We start from the raw sequence: 24,886 nt of genomic DNA on the forward strand, positions 1-24,886 counted from the left end.
GGGGAACATTGCACCCTATGGATGCTTTTTATTAGCAATTTTGCTCATTTACTAATATTAGCAATTTTGCTCATTTACTTTCATGCGTGTGAATGTTTGGTTTTCTTGCGTAGATGTTAATGCTTTATGACGGGTTGGTCTCCGGCAAGTGTTAGGTCCAAAAACTAAATTGTCAGGAACCATGGCTTGTAATTAATGCATTTGTTGGTTTAGTTCAACATAAAAAATAATTTGATTAAAAAATATGAAAATTAATATTTGACTAGTCAAATGATGTTTGGTAATTTTTTAATAATATATTTTTTATTTTTAAATTAGGGAATTTTTTAATAATATTTTTTTATTTTTAAACCATTTTTATTATATTTTTGTTTTAAAAAATGCCAGCCACTTAATTAAGCTTGTAGTTAAAACCTATTCTGACTAGACATAAAACTAACTAGCATGGTAAGCCAATCCAATATTGTCAACGTTGGCTGATCTTTTTTTCGAGTGTTTGTGTACTTTCAAACCCATCCACTCTCCAATTGTAGTTTTTTTTTTTTTAAACTATTAGACTATTTATTTTTATTGTAAAGTCACTATTACTTTTGTAGCCATTAGATGTCAAATTTGATAGTTTGGGATCAATGATATTTTTACAGATTTGAAATCTGGTGGATAAAAGTAATTGTGGCCTATTTGTATAGAGTAAATAGTTTTTTTATATACTTTTTTTAAGCTTTTTTTGAATATTTATTTGAAACCTTGAAAGCAGTATTATTTAAGATGGTGTATATACCCAAAGAGGTTTAGTAAGGAAACTCTCTCTCTCTATGTGTGTGTGTGCAAGAGTAATATAAAGAACTCAAATTTGCATAGTGCGACTGGTAACTAACATAAAGAACTTAAATTTGCATAGTGTGGTTGATAACTAACATTAATGTAATATATATACAAAAAGGTTAAATGTAACATACATTTAACCTTTTTGTATGGTTTATGATGGGATCAATGGTGGTGAAAGTACAGCAAGGGCATTCACATTAATAGCTATTGTGTATCCAAAATCACATAAATCATCAATGGAAACATTATGGCATCGTTACTATAAGAAAGAATGAAAAATACAGCAACAACGCATCAAATACCACAAAGATTTAACTTGATTCGGCCTCCAATCGTGACTTATATCTACGGGAAAATAGTGCGAAGGATTTAATTACTAGTTTGGGAAGATTACAAGGTGAATTCAAGACTCAAAACTTCATATTATGGCAGCCTTTTATCATTCTAAAAAGGGCCTAAAACCAAGCGCCAAAAACACCCAAAAATGAATTCTCCTTGACACTTTCCCTCAGTAAAATAGGACTTGCAATAGGGCTCCTAAAACACCCACTAAGTACTCGTCTTCTCTCAATTTCTCTTACTAGAAAATATGACAGATACAGTTGCCTACAAAATCCTCGAACATGACCTTTTCACTTCTTTCTTTTTTTTCTCTCTCTAAAAGATAATGAGACAAATCCCTTTAAAAGCAAAGTTCTTACAACATCATAACTCTTGAATTAGTTTTAGCTTAAAACAAGAGACGAAGAAGTAAAAATAAAATAAAAAACCACATGTGCGATTAAAATAAAAAACCACATGTGCGATTTGTATTCACACATACATAAACGTTTCTTTCTCTCTTTTGTTGAACATACTCATGAAATGTCTCTTTTTACAATTACCAATATGTTTCATTAAAGGAAAATTGTTTCATTTGGGCTGGACCCCATTTCTGCATATGCGGTCCAGAGGTATAACGCATCAATCTTAAAGATGGATGCAAATAGATGATCCATCTAAAAACAATTGAAACTAACGATCCCAATGTTTTCGTAATAGAATTACTATTTTTATTTTTCAAATTTTATTTATTTTTTCGTATTCATGATTTTCATGTTAGAGCTTACATGAATTTTATGGAGTCAAGAAGAGGCTGGGCAAGTTCAAGCCTTTGGTAGGTCAGCTAGGCAAATAGTTAAGGGACAATGGAAAGTACAAATGAACTAATTACGTGTTTGGAAGGACCCACTACCTATATCGTCGTCAAATTTCTTTGAGGGATGATGATTCTCTAGGTCATACTATAATAATTTCATGACCAAATGGATTGAATTTATGGGACTCATTTGAGAACATATTTGAGTGTATATGCATACATGTTGTGTTTCAAAAACTAGATCCCATCGAACCGGTGACCGGCCGATCTGATCCAGTGAATCGACCAGTTCAGGTCCGGTTCATCAAGGAATAATAGTTAGAAACTGAAAAAACAAATACAAAAATAATTCGTAAACATAGGAAAGGTCTAAAATGATTAATATTCAAGATAACTACCTAATAAATTTAAAATGGAAAATCATCAGAGAAGGAAAATTATTAAACTATTCAGTTAACAAACGAAAGTAAAAAGGGGTTGTTGTTTTGCACTTCTTTATTTCTTTATTTATTTATTTATTTATTTATTTATTTATAATGCACCATGTAGATGTGTTAACAAAAGATCACAATTCCTAACAAAATATTTTAATTAGAGAGAGAAAGGAATATATATGAATGGGAGAGAGAGAAAGAATATTTTAATAAGAGAGAAAAGAATAGAGATGAATGTGAGTGAGAAGGGGGGGGAATGGAGATGAACATGGGACTAAGAGAGAGAAGTAGAGGTGGGGGTTAAGAGAGAGAGAGAGAGAGGTAAGATTGCAATGAATGTGACTTTAGGGACGTGTGCCATTCATTGCCTAGTGGTGTGGAGCTTGAATTCAAGTTTCAATTTTACATTGCTCTTAATTTTGTCTTTTTGAGTATTGAACTCGACAGATGATATTGGAGATGGCCACAATAAATGAGCCAATGGCTCATGCTTCCACTTTGGTTTCATGGGGTTTTAGGACATACAAATTCATTTATATTTGGATCCAGGAATTTGAAGTTCTAAAAATAGTAGAAATTTGAAGGTGATGAGGGATTAAAATAAATGGCCGAAAATAAGATGAATTATTTTTAAAATTTTAAAATTGATATATTTTTGTATTCATGATCATGGTGGTTGAGATAATAGACACATGATTCTGGATTCTCAATCTACCTCCAAGATAGATTTTAGAACGTAGATGGCTAAAATAGGTGTGTACTAAAACGTTATCCATTTAGAAAATGTGAAATCCATGTCGAATATTCATGTCCGAATAAATATTTGAAAAATAATATTTCAATCCTAATAACTTTTTATTATTGGGAATTATGGCTTAGTCAAGTTGTGAAACTGGCCTTGTTTGCCTTGGCCACCAAATGTGTTCAATTCTAATTTTAGCACAGTAGTCGAGGAACTAATCCGCGATATTTTCATTTATAAGCTCCTAAATTCCTTTCTCCTCGAAAGACAAGATAAAAATGTGTCTTTTATTACTTTCCATAAATTATTTTTATATTATTTTGATTGTGCTTGATTGAGAAATACGGTCACCCCAAAAAATTTAAAATTGAAAAATTAAATATTATTTTAGCCACTTATTTTTTATATTTTAACCTAACCCGTTGGATGAGTACTTTTATCCTTATGCATTATGCTTTCCTTTATATGACCTTTATACATAAACCTCAGGCCCAGAGGCCCTGTCTACTTTTATTCTTAAACATATCATGTCACCCACTTATAATCAATATTACATTCATTTATATGACAAAAAACAAAATGTACCTTAAAGCTTACATACCTTTTTCTCACAAGCCAAAGTTGGGGCTGAGAGAGAAACAAAGGGAAACCTTGAATCTAGACCCCCCATATCTTAAGGGGGTCCATTCTTAAATGTGACCTACTAAGAACCCATTGTTGCAACTCCCCTAATTGAAACTAAGTGACCCACCAATTGGAACTGGCCCTTAATTGCCATAAATAAACTAGGTTTATGTGTGTATAAATTGGTTTAGCCCCTGACATTCATATTTATGTTAGTAAATTAGTTATATGTTTCCTTTGGGGTAAGATTAATACCATATTGTGACTAAGCTAGTTCAATCCCAAAAAAATATCTTAGTTGCCCCAATTCTTTTATCTGAATATATTGTCGCAAATAATTCTTCAACTTCTGAATTCCTTCATGATCACTGGAACCAGAGTTGGCCTGACCTGGAGTAAGGTAAATCTCCATACGGCCCTACAAGGTGGGTTAACCTAATGGGTCTAGAACAGGTGGTGGACTCGGTATCCGAGTCAGTGCAGACTGCGGACATGGCTTTCTGAACCTAGGATGCAACAAAGCAAGCAATAGAAAATAATTTGAAACGAAAACCCCATAACTTTAAGGGGTCTATTCTTGAATGTGACCCGCTAACAACCCATTATTGCAACTCCCCTAATTGAAACTAAGTAACCCACCAATTAGAACCGGCCCTTAATTGCCATAAATAAACTACCTGCCTTAAAGTTTTGCATATGTAGTTTTGTATATGGTTTTTCAAGTCTTTGTTCTCTTAAGATTCTCACTAACAACTATTGTTATGGTGATATTCTAGATCTAGTTGAGGAATTTTATCTGGATATTATTATGGTGATATTCTATATCTAGTTGAGGAATTTTATCTGGATATTATTTACTGGGTGGCTTTTGGCCGGCTATTTATCGGAATTGTGCGAAATTCAATTGTAATGAAATTAACATTTTATTATGTTTAATGACTACGCGTACGAGTTTTGACAGATAAATTCCTCTTGGTAGTCTAGGAATCAAACTTGAGATTCTCATCGTTGCTAAAGTCAATTGAAAACTACTTAATTCCAAGTATCATTCCATTTTTAGTTTATATAAGTGCGAGGCTCTAAACAATCAAATTAGACTACACACCCAAAATTTTACTAGAAGAGGTTGGTTTGATGCCCAAATATCCTCAAATTGATCACCTCGACCTCAAAATGCATGGACATGAGAAAAAAATAAATTTCAAGTTTTAGAAATAGTGCATCTTGTAATGTATTTTTTGACTGTCAATTTTTAAGCTTTTCAAGTTTTCATAAATCCACTCGTTCTAAACTATTTTTGAAGCTTTAAATTTTATAATTAGAGATAAAAATATAATCTAAAGCTATCACAAAGATTTTCAATATTAAAACTACATTTTTCAACACTATATGAAGGTGCACTTTACTTTGATTGTTTAGAGAATCGGCCTTATACAAACCGCACCATTTAGAGTTTAGACCAAGCTTGCAGATTTAAAAACAATTTTTGCAGTTAATAATCCCATTTTCTCCTCCACCCAATCATGGGTGGGAAAGTCGAATGTTTATTCCGCTCTCATGGTTCATGGGTCGCTTCTCTCCCCTACTTATTTGGAAAAACTCCCACTTATTTCAAATATAAGAAAATAGGACATGTCCTTACTCAGTGAGGAAATTATCAGTAAAGTCCTTTTTATTTTTTAAATTTACAATTAGTTTAGATAATTTATATTTTATGTGAAATCTCACTTATTCATAGTGAATGTTGTATGTCATTTTTTTTATTTTTCTAGACATTTGATCAAGCTCAAACTTTGGATATTTGTACTTCTTACCTAAAGTACTTGTAAAAAAAATATCAAAATAAAATCTCACTTATTCATAGTGAAATTTTATGTGAAATCTCACTTATTCATAGTGAATGTAGTGAATGTTGTATGTCATTTTTTTTATTTTTCTAGACATTTGATCAAGCTCAAACTTTGGATATTTGTACTTCTTATCTAAAGTACTTGTAAAAAAAATATCAAAAAAATAATTAAGTAATAAAAATAACAAAGTTATAAACATAACCAAAATACCTCTATAAATTTAAAAATGATATTTTGGTTATTTTATTTTTAAAAATATTTTTTGATATTTTTGCAAATGTGAGATGGTGAGAAGTATCAACCCCAAATTTGAGCTTGATCCGAAATATAGAAAGGAAAATAAGTTTAAAATACACTATACTCTCAAAAAGTAGAACCCAATCGTAAAATATAAAATATACTTAACTACTTTTTTTTAATGGAAAACTTGCAAATAAATTCTGTTTTATTTTTTGTGTAAAAAAATAGTGTCCTATTTTTCATATTTTGCAATCAAGTATGTCTTTTAAGAACATAAATCATACAATTCTATCTCTTTTTCCATATATCAAATTAAGCTATTTTGATGCGTACATACCTTTCTACCACTGAACACCTATAAAATATATTTAAAAATAATTTAATATACATAAAATTACCAAACTACCATTGAATTCTATTGGGTTAGTTTGATAGTTATATATATTTTTAATTATTTTTAATATTTTTATAAGTAATATGATACTGATAAGTATGAAGCTCATACTATGAACATACTAAATTTGAGCTTAATATGATATAAAAAATAGATAAAAAAAACTTTTAAAAAAATCTAAAAAAGCGCAACTCAATTGTAACATATAAAATACATAAGACTATGCAATATTTTACATAGGACTATATTCTAGAAAAATAAATGTTGATTTAATATAAATTTCCCTAAATTTTCTTAGTAAAATTAGAGTTTTTTGTCAATTTCAGTCATTATTAAATTTTACTGAAATGCAGGGAGTCCAAACACTAAACATGAGGCCAATGGCATATAAAGAGATTGTATATTATAAGGGTATTTATTTTCAATACAAGAAAAATCATTTTTAATTATTAGATGAAAAATCCAATAGGTAAAAGTGTATCACAACATTTATGAAATTTTATTTTAGACTACGTATCCAATCAATGACATATCTTCAAGCATCCACTTTCGAATCTAATAATCTTTTTATTATTTTTGATAAAGTGCGATTGTAAGTTTCATTATATAAAAGAACAAAGTTCCAAAATTACATAAACAAAACAGATGAAGAAATAGAGAAGAAGTCTTTATTTTCATGGATAAACTCACTTAGCTGCGAAAACTACAAAATCTAAACCTCGACAGCTCACCAACACAAGCATTCTAAGTTCCAACTCGGCCACTACAAGAGCAATCAGGGACAACCATCACAAACCGCAACTACCCCACACCTTGAATGTGAGAACTCGTTGGCCAACAAAATCTAAACAGTTAATGACGATTATAACCTCTTGTATCAAAAGTGATGTCCTCGTATATATTTACGTATATAAAAATAAATGGAAAAAACGTTGCATGATCCTGCGGCAGACCCAAGAGCCCATTGACGATGGACGTTACACAAAGTGTACCCTCTATAAAATGCTATAGGGGCGATCTACCAAAATACACCAAAACAATTATATTTTTAATTTAAAAATTTTAATTTTTTTAGATATTCATAATCAGTTTGTCTAGATGAAGAATCTAAAAAACAAAAAAAAAGATAAAAATTCCATCTGAAAAGTATTTACGATTGGGGGCCGCATATATGCAGATGAGTCGGCAGACTCATAGAAACCCATCCAAAATGGATACATCAAAGTAATAAGCTGCGGTCCAGTAAGGACAGACATGCGCCTCGAAATAGACGGCGAGACGATCCAACTTTTCCGTTTGACACGTGTGAGGAATAGGAATAATTACCCCAACGAGTACGTCGTCACACGTGTTACGATCTTAGACACGTGGGTCCCACGTCGCCGTTCTGTGAAAAGAAATCTAACAGGTCGATTGAGAGTTCCGACTTAGAGCCCTACCACGGTGAGAAGAATAATATTACAGAAGTTGAGAAAAATATGTAAATAAAGAAATGTAAGTACCCTTAATTTTCAAAAATAATTCAAAAATATCATCCAGTCTTCTCCGCAATTTCATTCCTTCGTTAACTCAATATTATTGAATTTTTATTTAAAGATAACGAAATTAATAGTAAACGTAAATTAAAAATCTTGATTTAAAATAAAATTCAATAAAATGCTTCGCCAATAATTTCATTTAAAAAATTTTACAAAAAATTACAAACAATACATTTCCCAAACATTAAGATATCAAAACAATCTTATATCTCAAAATAACAGGCAGAGTTAGAAGACTAACCAAATGAAAAATGCATTCTTATATAGAGCATTTTGTGTGCGATTCGAAATTGCTTAAAGATTTTGTATGCAAAAGATTTAAGCAGCTGGAAATTCAGCGTGAGATTTAAATTTGCTTAAATATTTTGTTGCTTTCTATATATATAGAAGTTTGATTAATTTTATTTTATTGGTGTACACAAGATAGCATTTTGGATTGACTACTATTTTACATATTTAGGTTTGTATTTCGTTTTAATTAATTACAATCCTATACTGAGGGCCTTTCTTGTTTTTTTTTTTTCCTTCAAACAATCCTATCTTAGTCTAGAGTTATTGTTATCTACTAATGTAGTTCTTGTGTTAAGTATTATTTATATTTTATTTTTTACTCCAAATAAAACAATGATATGTTTCGTGTTGTGACTACAGATTAAACATTGTTGTTGGACTTATAAAAAGTTTAGACAATACATTGTCAAGTATCACTCTAACGACACTAGGTAAGGTCATAACATTATTGTTCAATGGCTTTAATGTATCTATACAATAACTGCAAATCATAATTCAATATTATGTCATCTTTACAGATCCGATTTTTTCATTCCGTGTTTTTTAGACAAATCTGAATTATCCACGACTTTATAACTTGCCTAATTTTTTGGCAATCCGTATTTTTTATCTGATTATTTCCACTGACTTTTTGAAACAAAACCGATTCATTACCGATATTTTGGCTTGCCGATATATTATTATTCCTTGACTTGCTAACTATGGATCACCCATATTCCCAATTTGGCTTGCCGTTTCAGATAATGAAAATTAATTAAAAAATACCCTCCAAGCTGGGGAGATACTAGATCACTCTCATATTGTCGATTCAAATAGCACTTGATCATAACTAAATCGCATTGAGATGGTATGGGTCCTAGCTTGGTTTCCCTAAAACCCCTTATATGTTTATTTATTTATTTTTAGATTACCTAATATTTTTATGGGTAATTATCGCTAATATACCTATATTTTAATAAAATCGAAAAAAAAAACCCTAACTTTTCAAAACCTCACCTACACCCATTTTCTCAATTTTCAGTTTTTTTGGGACGAAAATAGTCTCCACGATAGTCTTTTTACCGTAAAAAACATTACGGTAATTTAAATATCATAATGTATATAAAAGTCTTATACCGTAATTCTTAAGATATTTTATACAGTAATTTAAATACCGTAAAGAACATTACGGTACTTTAATTATCGTAATAAATAAATATATTCTTCACGTCATTCTTATTAGCGTAATGCTTTGAAAAACTTCAAACCGAAGCTAATATCAGAGCTACCCCTCTCCTATGCCCTATGTGAACTTTCTATGTCTCTCTCTCTAAAACCCACATTTCTCAAAACCATTATCGGAGAAAAACATTTGCTGCCCTGGGCCTTTGACTTGTAAAATTTTGATCGAAAAGACTTGCAACAGGAGTGGCATTACTAAGGCCATGGAGATTCTCCATTTGGTGTTGGCAAAAGGTCATGTCCCTGGTCATTGTGTTTAGAATTTTATCATTGAAAGGTTGTGCAAAGAGGAGAGGTTTGAGGAAGCAGGCCAATTCCTCGAGAACAAGCCTGAACTGGATTCTTATAGTTACTGTATTTTGTTTGGTAGTTATTGTGATTTTCAGAGATGGGACGATGCGGCAGGGGTTATATTGGAGAAGACCCAGTCTGGGCTTGATCTCGACTCTCTCACCTGCAACATTGTGATCAAATCATTTTGTAATGTTGGACTTTTGAGCCATTCTATTTTGGTTTTTAAAGAGATGATTGATAGGGAGATTCCTACCACTACATAGACTTATGACCTGTTGATAAAGGTATAGAGAAGGCATGATCGATATGGCATTGAAATTATTGGATTGCTTGTTTTTTAAGGATTCCATTTTCATTACTGGATAGAGAAAGACGGGTTTTACAGAGAAAGTTCACCGGGAGGAGAGGGGCCGTTTTGATATTAACTTCGGTTTGAAGCATTTCAACTATTACGGTAATAAGAATGATGTAGATAATATATTTATATATTATAATAATTAAAGTATCGTAATGTTTTATACGATATTTAAATTACCGTATAAAATATCCTAATAATTACGGTATATTACTTCCCGTATAGACTTTTCTACACATTATGGTATTTAAATTATCGTAATGTTCTTTACGATAAAAAGATTACTGTTGAGGGTATTTTTCGTCCCAAAAAAATCAAAAATTTAAAAAAATGGTGTAGGCGAGGTTTTGAAGAGCTGAGGTTTTTTTTTCTGATTTTATTTAAATATAGGCATATGAAGGATGATTACCCTATTTTTATAGGTCCCTTATAAATTTTTATTTTATTTTTAATATTATTCTAAGATCATTAATTCAATCCGATCCAAACTCAATCGATGATTTGGATTGAGTATACATTTCTACAGGGGATTCACACCATTGATTAGTGTTTTATAACAGCAGGAGAGTAGAAAAGCCTCTTTTAGTTTGTATTCCACTCATGGCGAGAGAGCCTAATTGATTCAGGCGTTTTCAATGAGTGGAAATCTTCTCCCAAGGTGTAATTGTGCCATGTTTAGGAGAGAGGAAAATATGTAGAGAGAGAAACTAGGTCCAGGTTGTTGGGTTCCACTCATTTAAAGAGAGAGAAACATGTGAAGAGAGAGATTATTGAGCACCGCCAAGGTCTCAAGAAACATGTGTACGGAAGAGGAAATAGGGTCACATTGCCTATACACCTTTTTAGGTAATCGTACAAAAACTTATCCCTTCGGTTACCTTTACTATTTTCTCTCTCTAGCTAAAGGGTTTCTTTTAGGACAAGGTTTCTGTGATTCCATATGGAAACGGGTCCCTTTTTTAAAATATTTCTTTGAAATGGATTTTTTTGACTCATTTTTTAAGGATATGTTACCTTGGAGATCATGGAAAAAATAAATAAATTTTAAAAATTAAAAATAATAATTTTATGAAAAAACCATTTCGACTAACTGTTGAGTACAAATACTTTTAGATGAAACACCATCATTTATGCCTCGGGGTTGTGAAACATTTTTCCTTTCTTTTATAACTTACGATTTTGAATAGGAAGAAGTTTATGTAAAGGTGAGGCTTTAAACAATCAAACTAAGGTGCATATCAAAAATTTATTAGCAGAGGTAGTTTCGATACCCAAAAACCCTCAATTCAATCATCTCAATCTCGAGATGCATGAACATGAAAAAAATATTGATTTTAAGTCTTGAAAATAGTATATCTTGCAATGCATTGTCTAAACCGTCAATTTTAAAAATTATAATGTGTTCAGATATTTGCTCAATCTATACTATTTTTTAACCTTTAATTTTTATAATTAGGGATGAAAATAAATTTTCAAAGCATCACAAAGAATTTTAATACTGAAATAATATCTTTCGATACTATTTCAGGGTACGCCTTACTTTGATTGTACAAGGTCTCGACCTTATGCAAACCACAACCTTTTGAATATTAGGATATTTTAGGTCACTCATTTTCTTAATGGGATTATCTATAAAGAGACCGTTTATTTTTTTGTACATAGAAGTTACAACCATCGTTATCCCGTAAATTTCAAAATGGGTGGTTGTAAGAGTGTATTTGAATAGACACAAAGTTCCAAAATAAAATTATTGGGCTTCTAATTTGACATTTAATAAGTATAAATAATTGTTACATCCATGTACAAAAGATAAATGGTCTTTTTGTAGACAATTCTATAGCCTTTTATAATTGTACTAAATAAATTTTGAATACTTATATTCTATTATTTTGTAATACAATATTTTTTTTAAAAGTACAGTTTCTATAAGGTTGTAACCCTAAACAATCTAATTAAGGCGCACCTCCAAATTTTATCATAACATGTAATTTTGGTGAAAAAATTCATTGGATTATCGCAAAATCTATTTTCTTGTCTAGTTATAAAATTTTAAATCGTAAAAATGGTTAAAATCAAGTAGATCTATAAATATACGAAATCTTGAAAATGGACAGTCTAGATAATGTACTGCAAGATGCACTATTTTTTGGACTCAAAATACTATAAAGCATTTTATAATTGCACTCCACAAATTTTAAAGACTTATATACCATTGTTTTGTAATACACTAATTTTTAATAAAACCCGATTTCTATGCAGCCAAGACTGCCTATGTAGAAAATGCAGGCCTATTAATAAATCTATTTTTTAGATGGATTTGTGAACTTAATTTTTGAGGATATGTAATCTCTAATATGGAGATCATGAAGATAAAAAAATAAGTAAAATTTAAAAATTAGATGGAACACCTACTTGCATCCATTTTTATGATGGATGGTTTACACTTTTTGGAAGGCATATATAGTAATGAGACAATTTCTTTTTTAATAATAATATTTTTGGTCACTAAAAAGGATGTAACGTTATCCACATGAGTATAATGTTACCATCTTGTGTATGTTAGTGATATTTAATGTTTTATGTAGATGATGTCACACTCTAAAATACCCTCATTTTTTTGGCAATTTGAAACTATGGAAGGGCAATTTCGCTATTCTCGGACATATAGAGACCTATTATTCACATCTCAAAATTAACATCTAAAAACCAGTTTGAGTGTGGTAAAATATTGTAATAAGAATAAAAACCGATATTAATTAAATTTGCTTAGTAGAAACAGGCCCATCTCATCCATCTTCACTACAGTTGTTCTTTTTAACTGGAATTTTCTAAGATTATTCTAACATTTTCAAAGATTTGTCGACATGGTAATGGTCGCCCTCTCTCTCTCTATCCCTTTCTCTCTCTAGTTTATTGCGAGAAATTCATCTATTGTCTGCTGTTTTAGGGATTTATATGTAGGTAATCTAGCTGGGTTTAAATAAGAAAAAATGGCGGAAAATGGGAATATTGGATTTTGGTTCCTCTAGATTTAGGGGAAGTTTGCTAAAGTTAGGGGCTTTTCCCAACTGAGTTTCTGTTGTTTTGGTGAAATCCATGGTGGGTCTGCTCAGATTGCGCTTATATGAAGTGGGTTTAGAGGGAAAGGTGTCCTTTGGAAGTTTTTGAGAGAGAGAGGCTTGGAGGATGAAATGTGGGTTCTTTTTCAACCTCTGAGTTCTGGTTTGGAGAGGAGTGGTGATATGTGAAGTGGGTTTGAAGGAATGAGGTTGTGGTGCCTTTTTGTGGGAGTTTTCAGAGAGATGAAAGGGGGTAATAAGATAAAAAATCAGGGGGTTTCTCACTCTAAGTTGCAGGTTTGGATGGTGAGAGCTACAACCACTGTTCTTCTTTGGACGTGTTTGATCCAGTTGAGTGCTTTGCAGAACTTATGGGCACCTCGCTTGCTTAAGGGTTGGCCTTCTTGCTTTACTCAGTCTGATACTGATCCACATTCGAACTTAATTACCTTATCGTCTCCGAAGTTTGTTCTTCCTCCTAAAAGTAAGCCTTTTCTGTTCTTGGAGCTGCATTTTCTCTTCTCTCTCTCTCTCTCTCTCTCTCTCTCTCTCTCTCACACACACACTCTCTCTCTCTGTACCACTGCATAGACTTGTTAAACTTTACCAATGCTTTGTGTTTGATGGCTTTCCATGGAACTGTTCTGTTCTTTTATCCAGGTTTCACTACACTTTCTCTCTGGATAAAAAAAAATAAAAAATAACAAGAATAGATTGGAACATACAATTCAAGAAGATATAAAATCTTTAACCATTGATTTCTACTTGATGGGTTTCAATATATTTGCTGTTTTATTCATTGTGTTCTACATTTGATCATGTAGGGGTATATAAGAACAATGGCTACCTAATGGTTTCTTGCAATGGTGGACTTAATCAGATGCGAGCAGCGGTTAGTTTCCATTATTACTTGCTTTCCTCTCCACTCTTAAGTCCTTTTTTTATTTGATAATCAGGATCCTTGGACTCCTTTCTTATTGAGAAATGAGAAACTGTAATTCTTGGGCTTTTCTGGTTTTTCCATTCATGACAATGGTTAACTGACAAACTGCAGATCTGTGACATGGTAGCCATAGCAAGATACATGAATGTGACTCTGATAGTACCAGAGCTGGATAAGTCCTCTTTCTGGGCTGATCCAAGGTGAGTTCCTCTCTCTCTCTCTCTCTCTCTCTCTCTCTCTGTGTGTTTGAGTGTGTGTGTGTGTGTGTGAGAGAGAGAGAGAGAGAGAGTGAGAGTGAGAGTGAGTGAGAGAGTAGTGCTTTATGCCAAAGTTAATGACGTGGAGTAAACCAAGGCTTTTTTGGGTAATTGGCAAGCGAAGGTTCGAGTTTCACCTTTGTTTACTGAATTTTTGGCTTCTTGTCTGAGTTTCAAACTGAATTTCTTCCATGTATTGAAATTTCAATTGCAATTCTTCCATGAATTGAAATCTGGAACGAATAAAACAGTTGGAATTTGAAATTCCAATCTGATTTTGGATTCATAATAGAAGAGAAGTGTCTATATGTGTGCATCTCAATTATTAATTTGTTCGGTGAGCTGAAACATGATATTGCAGCGATTTTGGAGACATATTCGATGTCGACCACTTCATAACATCTCTGAGAGATGAAGTAAGGATACTGAAAGAGTTTCCACCCAGGCTCAAAGGAAGAATGGAGAAAGGACAGCTCCTCTCCATGCCGCCCATCAGTTGGTCTAACATCTCCTACTATCACAATCAGGTTCACTATTTTCTACCTGTTCATGTGTTCATATATTTGGACCCTGTCCAGCAGAGAGAGAGAGAGAGAAAGAGAGAGAAAGAGAGAGAAATTTCTCTGTGAGGAAGTTAGTTTAGCAGAAACTGAACTCTTTTTTCATTTCTTACCTAACAGATTCTACCTTTGGCGAAGAGACACAAGATTTTGCATTTGAATAGAACAGATGCTCGATTGGCTAACAATGGGCTGCCTATTGATATCCAAAGGCTTCGTTGTCGGGTAAATTATGGTGCCCTACGATTCACCCCCCAAATTGAAGAATTGGGCAGAAGAGTCATCGATTCACTGAGAAGGAATGGACCATTCTTAGTTCTTCATCTCCGTTATGAGATGGACATGCTAGCTTTTTCTGGCTGCACTCATGGTTGCAGCGTAGAGGAAGAAGATGAATTGACTAGAATGAGGTAAGATCCTCTCTCTCTCTCTCTCTCTCTCTCTCTCTCTCCCCCCTTCCCCCCTCCCCCCTCCCCCATCCACATGGTCGTAAAAAACTCAATTGATTTGCAGGTATGCATATCCATGGTGGAAAGAGAAAGTTATAAACTCTGAACTGAAAAGAAGAGATGGACTTTGCCCACTGACACCAGAGGAAACTGCACTAGTTCTGAGGGCTCTTGGTTTTGATAAGGATATCCAAGTGTATATTGCTGCTGGAGAGATATACGGGGGAGAAAGGAGGATGTCTTCTCTCTATTCGGCTTTCCCAAATACGGTTAGTGTGAATTAAACGCTATATTTGTCAGATTTTTTGTCATTGAGCGTATTTTTTCAGCTTATGTTCTCTATCTCGTCATTTAATTAACGAACTCCAAGCACATGCATGAGGTACTCATGTTCTTTCTTATTGTTGTTCACAGAACTCAATGCCACGCATAGTTGCTTAGACAAGAAACAAATGACTGTTTGTAGTTGATACTGTTTCACTTTTGAGATGCTTGCATAGCGAATGTTTCATAACTTTATCTGGAGGTTGAATAGCATTATTCTCTAAACTTATGAAGTGCACTTTAAGAGAGCATCTATATCTTTAAACTCAAAATGACAGCATCTATATCTTTAAACTTAAAGCCCTCCCTGTCAGAGAAAAATAGTTGACATCTCAAAATCCTTTAGCTTTAGGTTAGAAGGATCCTTGTAACATACAAAAAGTTGAACATTAGCGAAGCAATTTTGGTTGTTATTAAGGGCTGCATGTGTGTGCAGGTTCCTGTGTCTCTGACCTCAACACCCATCTTTCCTATCAAAATCCTTTTAAGGTTCGAAGAGAACCTTGAGTAGGAACCTCCATATAACAAAAGTACCCTCACCCTTTAGTAAATTTATTTTATTTTCAAACAGAGTGATTTTGGTGACTAGTTAGACGCAATTTCATTGTCTCTGACTATTTGGTTCTTTGTCCTATGACAGAAATTCAAATTTTGGATAACTTTGTGACTCAGAAAAAAGACCACCAGGTTTCAAGTTTTTTGCGAGCTCTATGAGGCTATTGAACTGTTCTACTTTGTGAAATTGCACAGGTACAAAAGGAAATGCTATTGGAACCTTCTAATCTGAAGCCCTTCCAAAACCATTCCTCTCAGATGGCAGCACTGGATTATCTAGTTTCCTTGGCAAGTGATGTCTTCGTCCCCACATATGATGGTAACATGGCCAAGGTTGTTGAAGGACATCGCAGGTATGAGGTTGAGGGCTATTAGGGCTTATGTATATCTATGTTGCATCTATCTATCTATCTATCTATCTATTTATATATCTATTCATTTCTCTTGTGATCTTTCTATACCTCTCTTTAAGACAAATCTCATTCTCAAGAATTTTTCCCCAAGGTGATTTCTTAGGAGATTTCCAAAATTTTGGTTTTCATCAGGAAATTTGAGGCACAGTTCAGGAGCATCTCATAAAAGTAAAATTACAGAATGCAAGAAACAAAAAAGATATAATTCTTTTTACATTTCTTTTGAAACACAAGTTAAGCTTCTACAAACTCAGTTAGCCTTCTCCTCGAAAAGATACTTCTGTAAACTCAGGCTTCTCTTATGGAATCATATAGATTTGTTGAGTTCTAATTGTCTTGTAGGATTATATATACATTTAAGCATAGATTTATTTTTTCAAAAATACAAAATGCAGGCAGATGTCTATAAATAAGAGAATAAATCTCCCAATAGTAAGGACATTATATTTTTAAATAGCCTCATTATATTACAATATTACTTTTTTTAAGAAAACAGTAATTATATTTGGACCCCATGTTTGTGTGCTTCACTATTCATTTCATTTTCTGCCTTTTTACATAATAGATTCTTGGGTTTCCGGAGAACTGTACTATTGGACCGAAAGCTTCTAGTTCATCTACTAGACCAACATACCAGTGGGTTATTGCCATGGGATGAGTTCTCTCTAGCGGTCAAGGCCGCTCATACAAATCGGATGGGTCAGCCTGCAAGAAGGTTGGTGATTTCAGATAAACCCAAGGAAGAGGGTTACTTCTACTCTAATCCTGAGGAATGCCTGTCTTACTCCGAAGACACGTTGAGATCAGATACTTAGATATACTTATTATTATATTTTTGGGGATATAACTCTCAGTTGAAAAATCTATTTTTTGGGGTGTTGACCCAAATAAAGTGGGGAGGTCACAGAGTTCCTTTTGAAGCATTAATGTAAGCATGAATTGGGTTTTCTTGGAGCCATGTGATGAGTGCTCAAGGATCTGAGACCTGCTTCTTTTATTCTGTTCAAATAAGAAAGGGTTAGGGAAACCCTTATCAATTCATAGAAAATATGACACATTCCTCGGATTTTGAATATTTTTCATCTCCCCTTGTCTTTTGACTGGAGATTTGTGTGGAGAAGATAGTGTTACATGGAGCACCAAAAAAGCCAGCATGTATGTCTCTAAAACCTCCTCCTGTGCCAAGCCAAGATAGATGGCTTTCAGATAGCAATTGCAACTATTATGGAAAGAGTTCTACATCATCAAATGAAATCTCTATCACAGGTCGGTTTTGATGAAATTTTTGCATGGGTCTGCTCTTTGTGTTAACAGAAAACTGGTCACACCGTAATGTTCTATGGGGAATTGTTGCTGCATAGTTCTTGTCAAAATGGCTGAATCGATTTTCCGTTCTTATGTGTAAAACTGGTATGAAAGATTGTACATCTCATTTTGTTGGACAGTTTAAGGGAAGATTGACTTCCTGTTGCCTTGAATCTCCTATGGGGAAAATCAACTCAAAGTTGGGTGGTACCCAAATTTGTATTCATGCTTGTTTTCTTCTCCTCTTGTGCAACTTGTGCCTACATTTGTCCATTCATCAGTAAGATATTATCAATAAAAAATAAACATGCTTATCAGATATTCCAACAACTTGGTACTTGTGAAACTTCAAATTTGTGTTAGCCATTTGAATAAATAACTTTTCGAAGACAGTGTTGACCCAAGTTTTGGGATCAGTTTTCTAAAAACTGGCTATGGCAATTGGACCAGTGACCTGCTGGTTCCAAGCTGGCTTGGTCAACTCAGTGAATTATTTAAGGGAAATTTATCAAATTATACATAAGATAAACACTTTAGCACTTATGTCTTTTGATTTAATTTTAAAATACTCATAAAAGGAGATAAAAGAATACATGATCTTGAGTTGGAATGGCTCCAAATGGGTAAAATGGTAAATAATTACTCTCTTATGTGTATATTGATAAATTTCCCATTCTTTAGACGAATGAAAATCTATAAGAAAGAAAGTTTTTACATGTTTGGGCTTGAAATCGATTTTAAGGTCAGTGTAAATCTAAACTCACTCTAAACATTAAATTATTGCATTTAAATATCATTGAAACATCATTTTTGGGGCTAATAGGGCCAAGTTCCAATTCCACGGGAGACTCAGACCGGTGCCCCTCTGGTTTTAAGCCAGCTCAGCAATTTTTAAAATATAATTTGGACATTAAATAACCCGTGATTCAAGTTTGGACAAATATGGAGAATCGGATAGAATTTTTATATGAGACATACTGAACTGAGACCTAGTAATCATGCATTCTAATTGGGTGTGATTTGCTTTAACTTTGGAACCTTAAAGAATTGGGTGTGATTTGTTTAACTTTGGAACCTTAAACAATCGAAGTAAGGCAGACCATCAAATTTTATCACAAGATATAATATTTGGTGTTAAAAATTTTAGGATGGTTTGAGAGTCCATTTTCATCTCTAATTATAAGATTTTAGATTCCAAAAATGGTTCAAATCAAGTAGATCTATAAACAAATGAAAATCTTGAAATTAGATGATTTAGGTAACGTATTGCAAGATGCACTACTTTTAAGACTCAATTTTTTTTTTCCTATATCCATACGAGATGATCAATTAGAGGGTCTCCAACTTCAAAACAGCCTTCTACAATGGATTTTTTGGTGCACCTTAATTCGACATTTTACCACTTTAATTAGAGGGTCTCCAACTTCAAAACAGCCTTTTACAATGGATTTTTTGGTGCACCTTAATTTTACATTTGACCACTTTAATTAGTTGGGAAGTGTCTTCTATCTCTTCTACTTGGATTTCTTCACAAAAATCTGGTCTTAAATTTACACTCTTCTACAGTAAAGAATCTCAAAAATTAAAGCACAAGTGACGAAGTAACCAGTTGCAATCCAGGTTTTGTCTCTTGCTACCCCTTTTCAAGGTTAATATTTCTGGCATGCCATTCTAAATAGTAAAAAAACAGTTACATTAAAGTGAGAATAGAGAAGTTGCTGAATAATGTCCCTTGTTTGTAGCTGCAGCGACACCAGAATCCATGCGGCTGAACCCCATCTAGTTTTTCGGTTTGAGGACCCGAAAAAGACAAACATATTCATCACAAAAGAAATGATCTTCGAGCTCCTAAAATGCTTCATGTCTGATCAATCCTCTGTATTAAAATAGATGTTCAAATTTTGTAGATACTAGACAGCATTTCCAGGCACCCAAATGCCTTTCTTTGTTTTTATTTTCTTGTAGCAGATTGACAAGCTTTTTGGGTCCTCAGAAACCCAGAATTATGTTTAAGGTGCAACTGCACGGGTTTTGGTGTACCCAATGCTAGACCAATACATTTCTAGCTCCAAACAAGTACTCAACAGCGACAACTATTTGACTTTATTTGTTCAAAGATATCTAAAAGGAAGAAAAGATAGGAAAATCTTCTCTAAACCACCATTAAAATTCACGAAAAATCTTCTAACTCAACTAGTTTCATTACTCAGAAGACAAGAATAATGTTTTAAAAGCAAAACATAATGCATCATCGACCCAATTGAGCAACCCGTAAAGTAAATTCTAAGGTTTAGGCTCCAAGATTGACGTATCAAATGGAAATGTCTCTGTAAATGTCTTGAAGTCGGTTCATATGGGCAAACAGAGTATCAAATGCAGATTTCAGTGCAAATGTATTGAAGACGGTTCACATGGGGCAAACAGAGTATTAGTGCAAGGATAATGATTATGATTTGAAAAATAAAGATGGACATTACTTTGAGCCGTTAAGAAAGTAACATAATTTATGATTACAAAGATAAGCATGAGAAGGGCCGAGAGTTGACATTCAAGATGTAAAGAAACAACGGTCATAAAAAAGCTTTGCAAAGATTTTCAATAACAATTACATTCAACATTTTACTGATGTTTCGTTCTAAATAGAGTATATATGGCTACTCCATAATTTGGAGGGAACTTGTTATGAGCTAGATCTAACAGTATCAATAGCAGCAACAAGATCATCTAACTTCGCTCCTGTTACTTCTTTGACAACTTTGTTCTCCTTCAGAATCTTGAAGGTGGGAACGACCCGTATACCCAATTCCTTTGCCAATGGCTGCAAGAAAAATAATACATATGAGACAGAGTAAGGGGCGGTTTCGATTTAACAAAAAATAATCGCAAGAAGCCCCACAGACCTTGTTTTCTTGATTGCAGTCGAGCTTTAGGAATATGACATCACTATATTTCTCAGATAATTCTTGGAATTTTGGAGCTATCACCTTGCATGGACCACACCTTCATACAAAGGGTAACAGTTTTAGTATCCGACTCCAAGTTCACATGTAACCTAAGAAAAAGGTCACACTTTACTGGTGGCAGTTTGATCCTAAACATGAGATAATCAAGAATTTGATGCTATAACCCTAAAACTGCAAATCCCATTACGACAGTTGGAAAACACATAATATAATTGAATCTTTTTCTATCTCCTGATTTCAGAAAGCACTCGAATTGAAATAATTTCATTCGAAGACTACTATTGATGAAATGAAGTAACAATGCCTAATGCCTACTGAGAAGTAGGCATCACAGGAATAGGGAAAGGCATAATGACATGCAACTGTAAAACTTCTGCATAGGGATTTGCTCCAATATTGCATTCAAACCACAAATAATAATTCGTATCTAAATAAAATGCAAAAGGAACAGAAACCACATAAAAAACATCACTCCCGAAAATTGTATTTGCCGGCGTGGTCTAGAAGAACCAATATTCCAGTAACAGGGGATAGGTGGGTGCATTGAAACGGAACTTCATAAATGTAATATAAAAAATCTTAACTTATGAGCTTGCAAATTCATAATGTGTAAAGAGCTCTACCAATTCAATGTAGAGTATCATCAATTATGAAGTAAAGATGTGCAAAAAAAAAAAATTCGCTGCACATGAGAAATAAAACCAGGCCAGCAAATATCAAATACTTGGCTGAGAAGAAACAAAGATGCTGCAATACCAATTATACAGTCGAATAACCTTGACAGAAAGCAAAAGACAGGCTGCAGTACTCTCAGGAAACAAACAAAGGGGACCCTCTTCCCATATAGGTGGCTCAAGACCAACAATGCCAATGGTTTCAAGACCCGCTGGCCTCTCCTACTGCATTAAAATTCTGTTTGCTTTTGGTTGGGAAAGAAAAAAACACTTCTGGGATTGAATCGTTTCAAAAGTATTACTTGTTTCCTAGAATTCTTGCCCTTCGAGAAAATTTAATCAAACAACCTTTGAGGTTTCCCAAAGAGTAATCTTGGGTTAGTATCCACACGTTTCTCATTCTCCACCTTAGGAAGCTTATCCACAGATTTCTAGATTATACACTTCAGTATTTTCCATAATCCAATGGCTGCCACACTTTCTGAACCTTTTGAAACTGCTAAGCATTCTGAACCAGCAATCCCACAAAAGACTTATGCATAGACCCAATGACTAATCATACCCCTCCGAACAACAATTAAACAGAACTATAATCGTAAACATCTCCAGGCCCTGCAGTATATAAAACTCTGATGAAAAAAGGTAGTTTTGTTTTTGTGTCGAACAACAACATTTTTCAACGCATCTCTGCGGATGAATTGCTGAAACATGAATTGATAGGACCAATGGAAAGAAACAATGTCCTTGTTGTTTTTCCTAGAAAAAATTTACGAACGATATAGGTGAAAACTATCGAGGGATCAAGCTTATGAGTCATACTATGAAGCTTTGGGAAAAAGTCACTGAGCAACGACTAAAGCATGAAACGAGTGTATCTGAAAACCAACTTGGTTTTATGCCAGGGAAGTCAACAACTAAGGCTATTTTCCTACTTAGGCAACTGATTGAGAAATTTAGGGAGAAGAGAAAAGACCTCCACATGATCTTTCTTGATCTAGAGAAAGCTTATGACAGAGTACCTCGAGATTTGATTTGACGGGTGTTGGGAAAGAAACGTGTCTCTAAACACTACATCGACTTGGTGCGAGATATGTACAATGGAGTGGTTACTAGCGTACGAACAACTAGTGGAAAGACGAGTGAGTTTTCTGACAATAGGTCTACATCAAGGGTCAGCATTGAGCCCGTACCTCTTAGTCTTAGTTATGGACGACTTAACTAGGCACCGACAAGATGAGGTACCATGGTGCATGTTGTTTGCAGATGACATAGTTTTGATTGATGAGACCCAAAACGACATCAACACAAAGTTAGAACTTTGGAAGGATGCTCTAGAATCCAAAAGTTTTAAAATTAGTCGGACTAAGATAAAGTATATAAAGTGTAAATTTAGTAATAATAGAAGTAGAGACGAGGTAGTAGTTAAGATTGATGGCCATGAAGTACAAAAAGACAGCACTTTCGATATCTTGGGTTGATAATCTAGGAAAATGGAGAGATCGAGGAAGATGTCGCACACAAAATTAGAGCTGGGTGGGCAAAGTGGAGATGTGCAACTGGAATTTTATGTGATCGCCGCATACCAATGAGGCTAAAGGGAAAGTTCTATAGGACAGCAGTGAGACCAGCTTTGCTCTATGGGGAGGAATGCTAGGCAGACAAAAAACAATATACCCATAGAATGAGTGTAGCGGCAATGAGGATGTTGAGATGGATGAGTGGCAAGACAATAAGGGATAGAATTCGTAATGAATCGATTTGCGAGAATTTAGGTGTGGCACCAAGGCGATAAAATGAGAGAGAGTAGACTTAGGTGGGCTGACCCATGTGTGGCGCCGACCAAATACAACACCTGTTATAAGATGCGAATTAGTTCAAGTAGAATGATTGAAAATGGCAAAGGATAGGCCCAAAAAGACATGGTTGGAAGTAGTCCGAAAAGATATGGGGACTTATGGCCTCACTGAGGATATGACCTTTAATAGCGCAGATTGAAGAACCAGGATTCATGTAGCCGACCCCAATTAATTGGGATAAGATTAAAATGATGATGATGATGATAGGTGCCCAGCCAAAATCATAAAACACTTCTTGTACAAGTGTTGGCATGGTATGCCCATCATTAAACAAGGATAAACAGCAAGACATGCAGCAGTGAAACAATACACAAACAATAAGAAATAATGCAAAAATACCACGACTCTCTTAAGAGGAGGCAAGCAGAGAAGACAAATGCCACTTGAATAATATAACTCCTCACATTTTTAGATCACAAATTGCGATTGTTAGAGATGACAACGCATAATAATTTCAGATATCCAATTAACAATAAAACAAATAAATCAAAACAACCACTCTCCTCAACAAAACTAACACCAAAGATTGCATAAGAATTTCCACCAAGTCAAACAACCTGGGGAAGAAATGCATACGAATAATGGATTTTACAGTTCACCAAATCTCAAATGGGTAAGTCTCAAACAAGAAAACCCGAAAAAATTTGGCATAACACAAGTGAGTTATGCGGCAAATTCATCATTAAAATTCAAATCAAACTCTCTCAGAATAGTGCCCAACATTGGCCATGTTAGTGGATTGAATATCAGCCGATTTCTTCATATTTTGGGCCCACTTTGAAATAAAGTCAACTCTACCAATTCAGAGTCAGAATTTTCCTTTGTCAAAGCCAGTACTAGGTCCAAATTTTAATACCATGCAGGAATTACTTCACCAATAATATCTTGATTTCTAAATAAATAACCTATACGAATTAATTGTGAATATTTAACCATGAACAATAAAATTCAAAATGTATACAAAAAAAATCTACTGAATTAAATTCATCACAATAGATTTCAATCACTTACCCATAAAAAATAAATTTATTTTTATCATAATCTACACAAAATATGGATATAGAGAAAGGCAAAATAAAGGAGATTACCACTGAGTGTACATATCCAAAACCACCACTTTATTTCCTGCTGCATTCACTATAGGCCAGAAAGTATCCTTGTTCACTGCTGTAACCTGCCCCACAACTGGCTCTGCCATCTCCAAGCTCCCCTTAACTGAAATCCTATTCGCCTTCTCTCTCAAAGAAACCTCGCCGTAAGGTCTCGAAACCCTAAACTTACAAGAATTCAACCTGTATTTGTTCAATCCATCAGCTAGAAAGGCTTGGGGATAACCAGATAAGAAGCTCGCCATTTGAGAAGGACCAAGAGAAGAAGAAAGAATGTGAGAAGCCATTGAACCAGGTCTTGGCTATAACCGTTCCGAAGCAGATTATACAAAAACTGGAAGAATTGTGAGTTGGACTTTTAACCAGGTTACAGAATTGTTGTGCCCTAGAATTTAAATAGTCCTTCTGAGTTTGTAAAAATTAGGAAATGAGGCGTAATTTTTTAGCATGGCATTGAGAGAGAGAAAGAG

General features: G+C 33.9%; 2 protein-coding genes across 2 annotated transcripts; one reads left to right on the forward strand and one right to left on the reverse strand.

Annotated features, from left to right (window-relative positions):
* The first annotated feature begins 12,643 nt into the window (after positions 1-12,643).
* On the forward strand, positions 12,644-18,038 carry LOC18441911 (rhamnogalacturonan I rhamnosyltransferase 1). Its single transcript, XM_006852136.4, has 8 exons — positions 12,644-13,492; positions 13,833-13,900; positions 14,063-14,151; positions 14,570-14,735; positions 14,889-15,178; positions 15,282-15,486; positions 16,292-16,449; positions 17,075-18,038. The coding sequence occupies exons 1-8, from the start codon at positions 13,213-13,215 to the stop codon at positions 17,322-17,324; spliced, it is 1,506 nt and encodes a 501-aa protein (XP_006852198.2). The 5' UTR covers positions 12,644-13,212; the 3' UTR covers positions 17,325-18,038.
* A 2,262-nt stretch (positions 18,039-20,300) lies between these two features.
* On the reverse strand, positions 20,301-24,871 carry LOC18441910 (thioredoxin F-type, chloroplastic). Its single transcript, XM_006852135.4, has 3 exons — positions 24,396-24,871; positions 20,715-20,814; positions 20,301-20,632 (listed from the first exon to the last, which is right to left on the reverse strand). The coding sequence occupies exons 1-3, from the start codon at positions 24,701-24,703 to the stop codon at positions 20,495-20,497; spliced, it is 546 nt and encodes a 181-aa protein (XP_006852197.1). The 5' UTR covers positions 24,704-24,871; the 3' UTR covers positions 20,301-20,494.
* Between the last annotated feature and the right edge of the window lie 15 nt (positions 24,872-24,886).

This window comes from Amborella trichopoda, chromosome 6, assembly GCF_054954075.1.
Source record: "Amborella trichopoda isolate Santa Cruz 75 chromosome 6, AtrichopodaSantaCruz75HAP2 v2.0, whole genome shotgun sequence".
In the NCBI taxonomy this organism is placed as follows: Eukaryota; Viridiplantae; Streptophyta; class Magnoliopsida; order Amborellales; family Amborellaceae; genus Amborella; species Amborella trichopoda.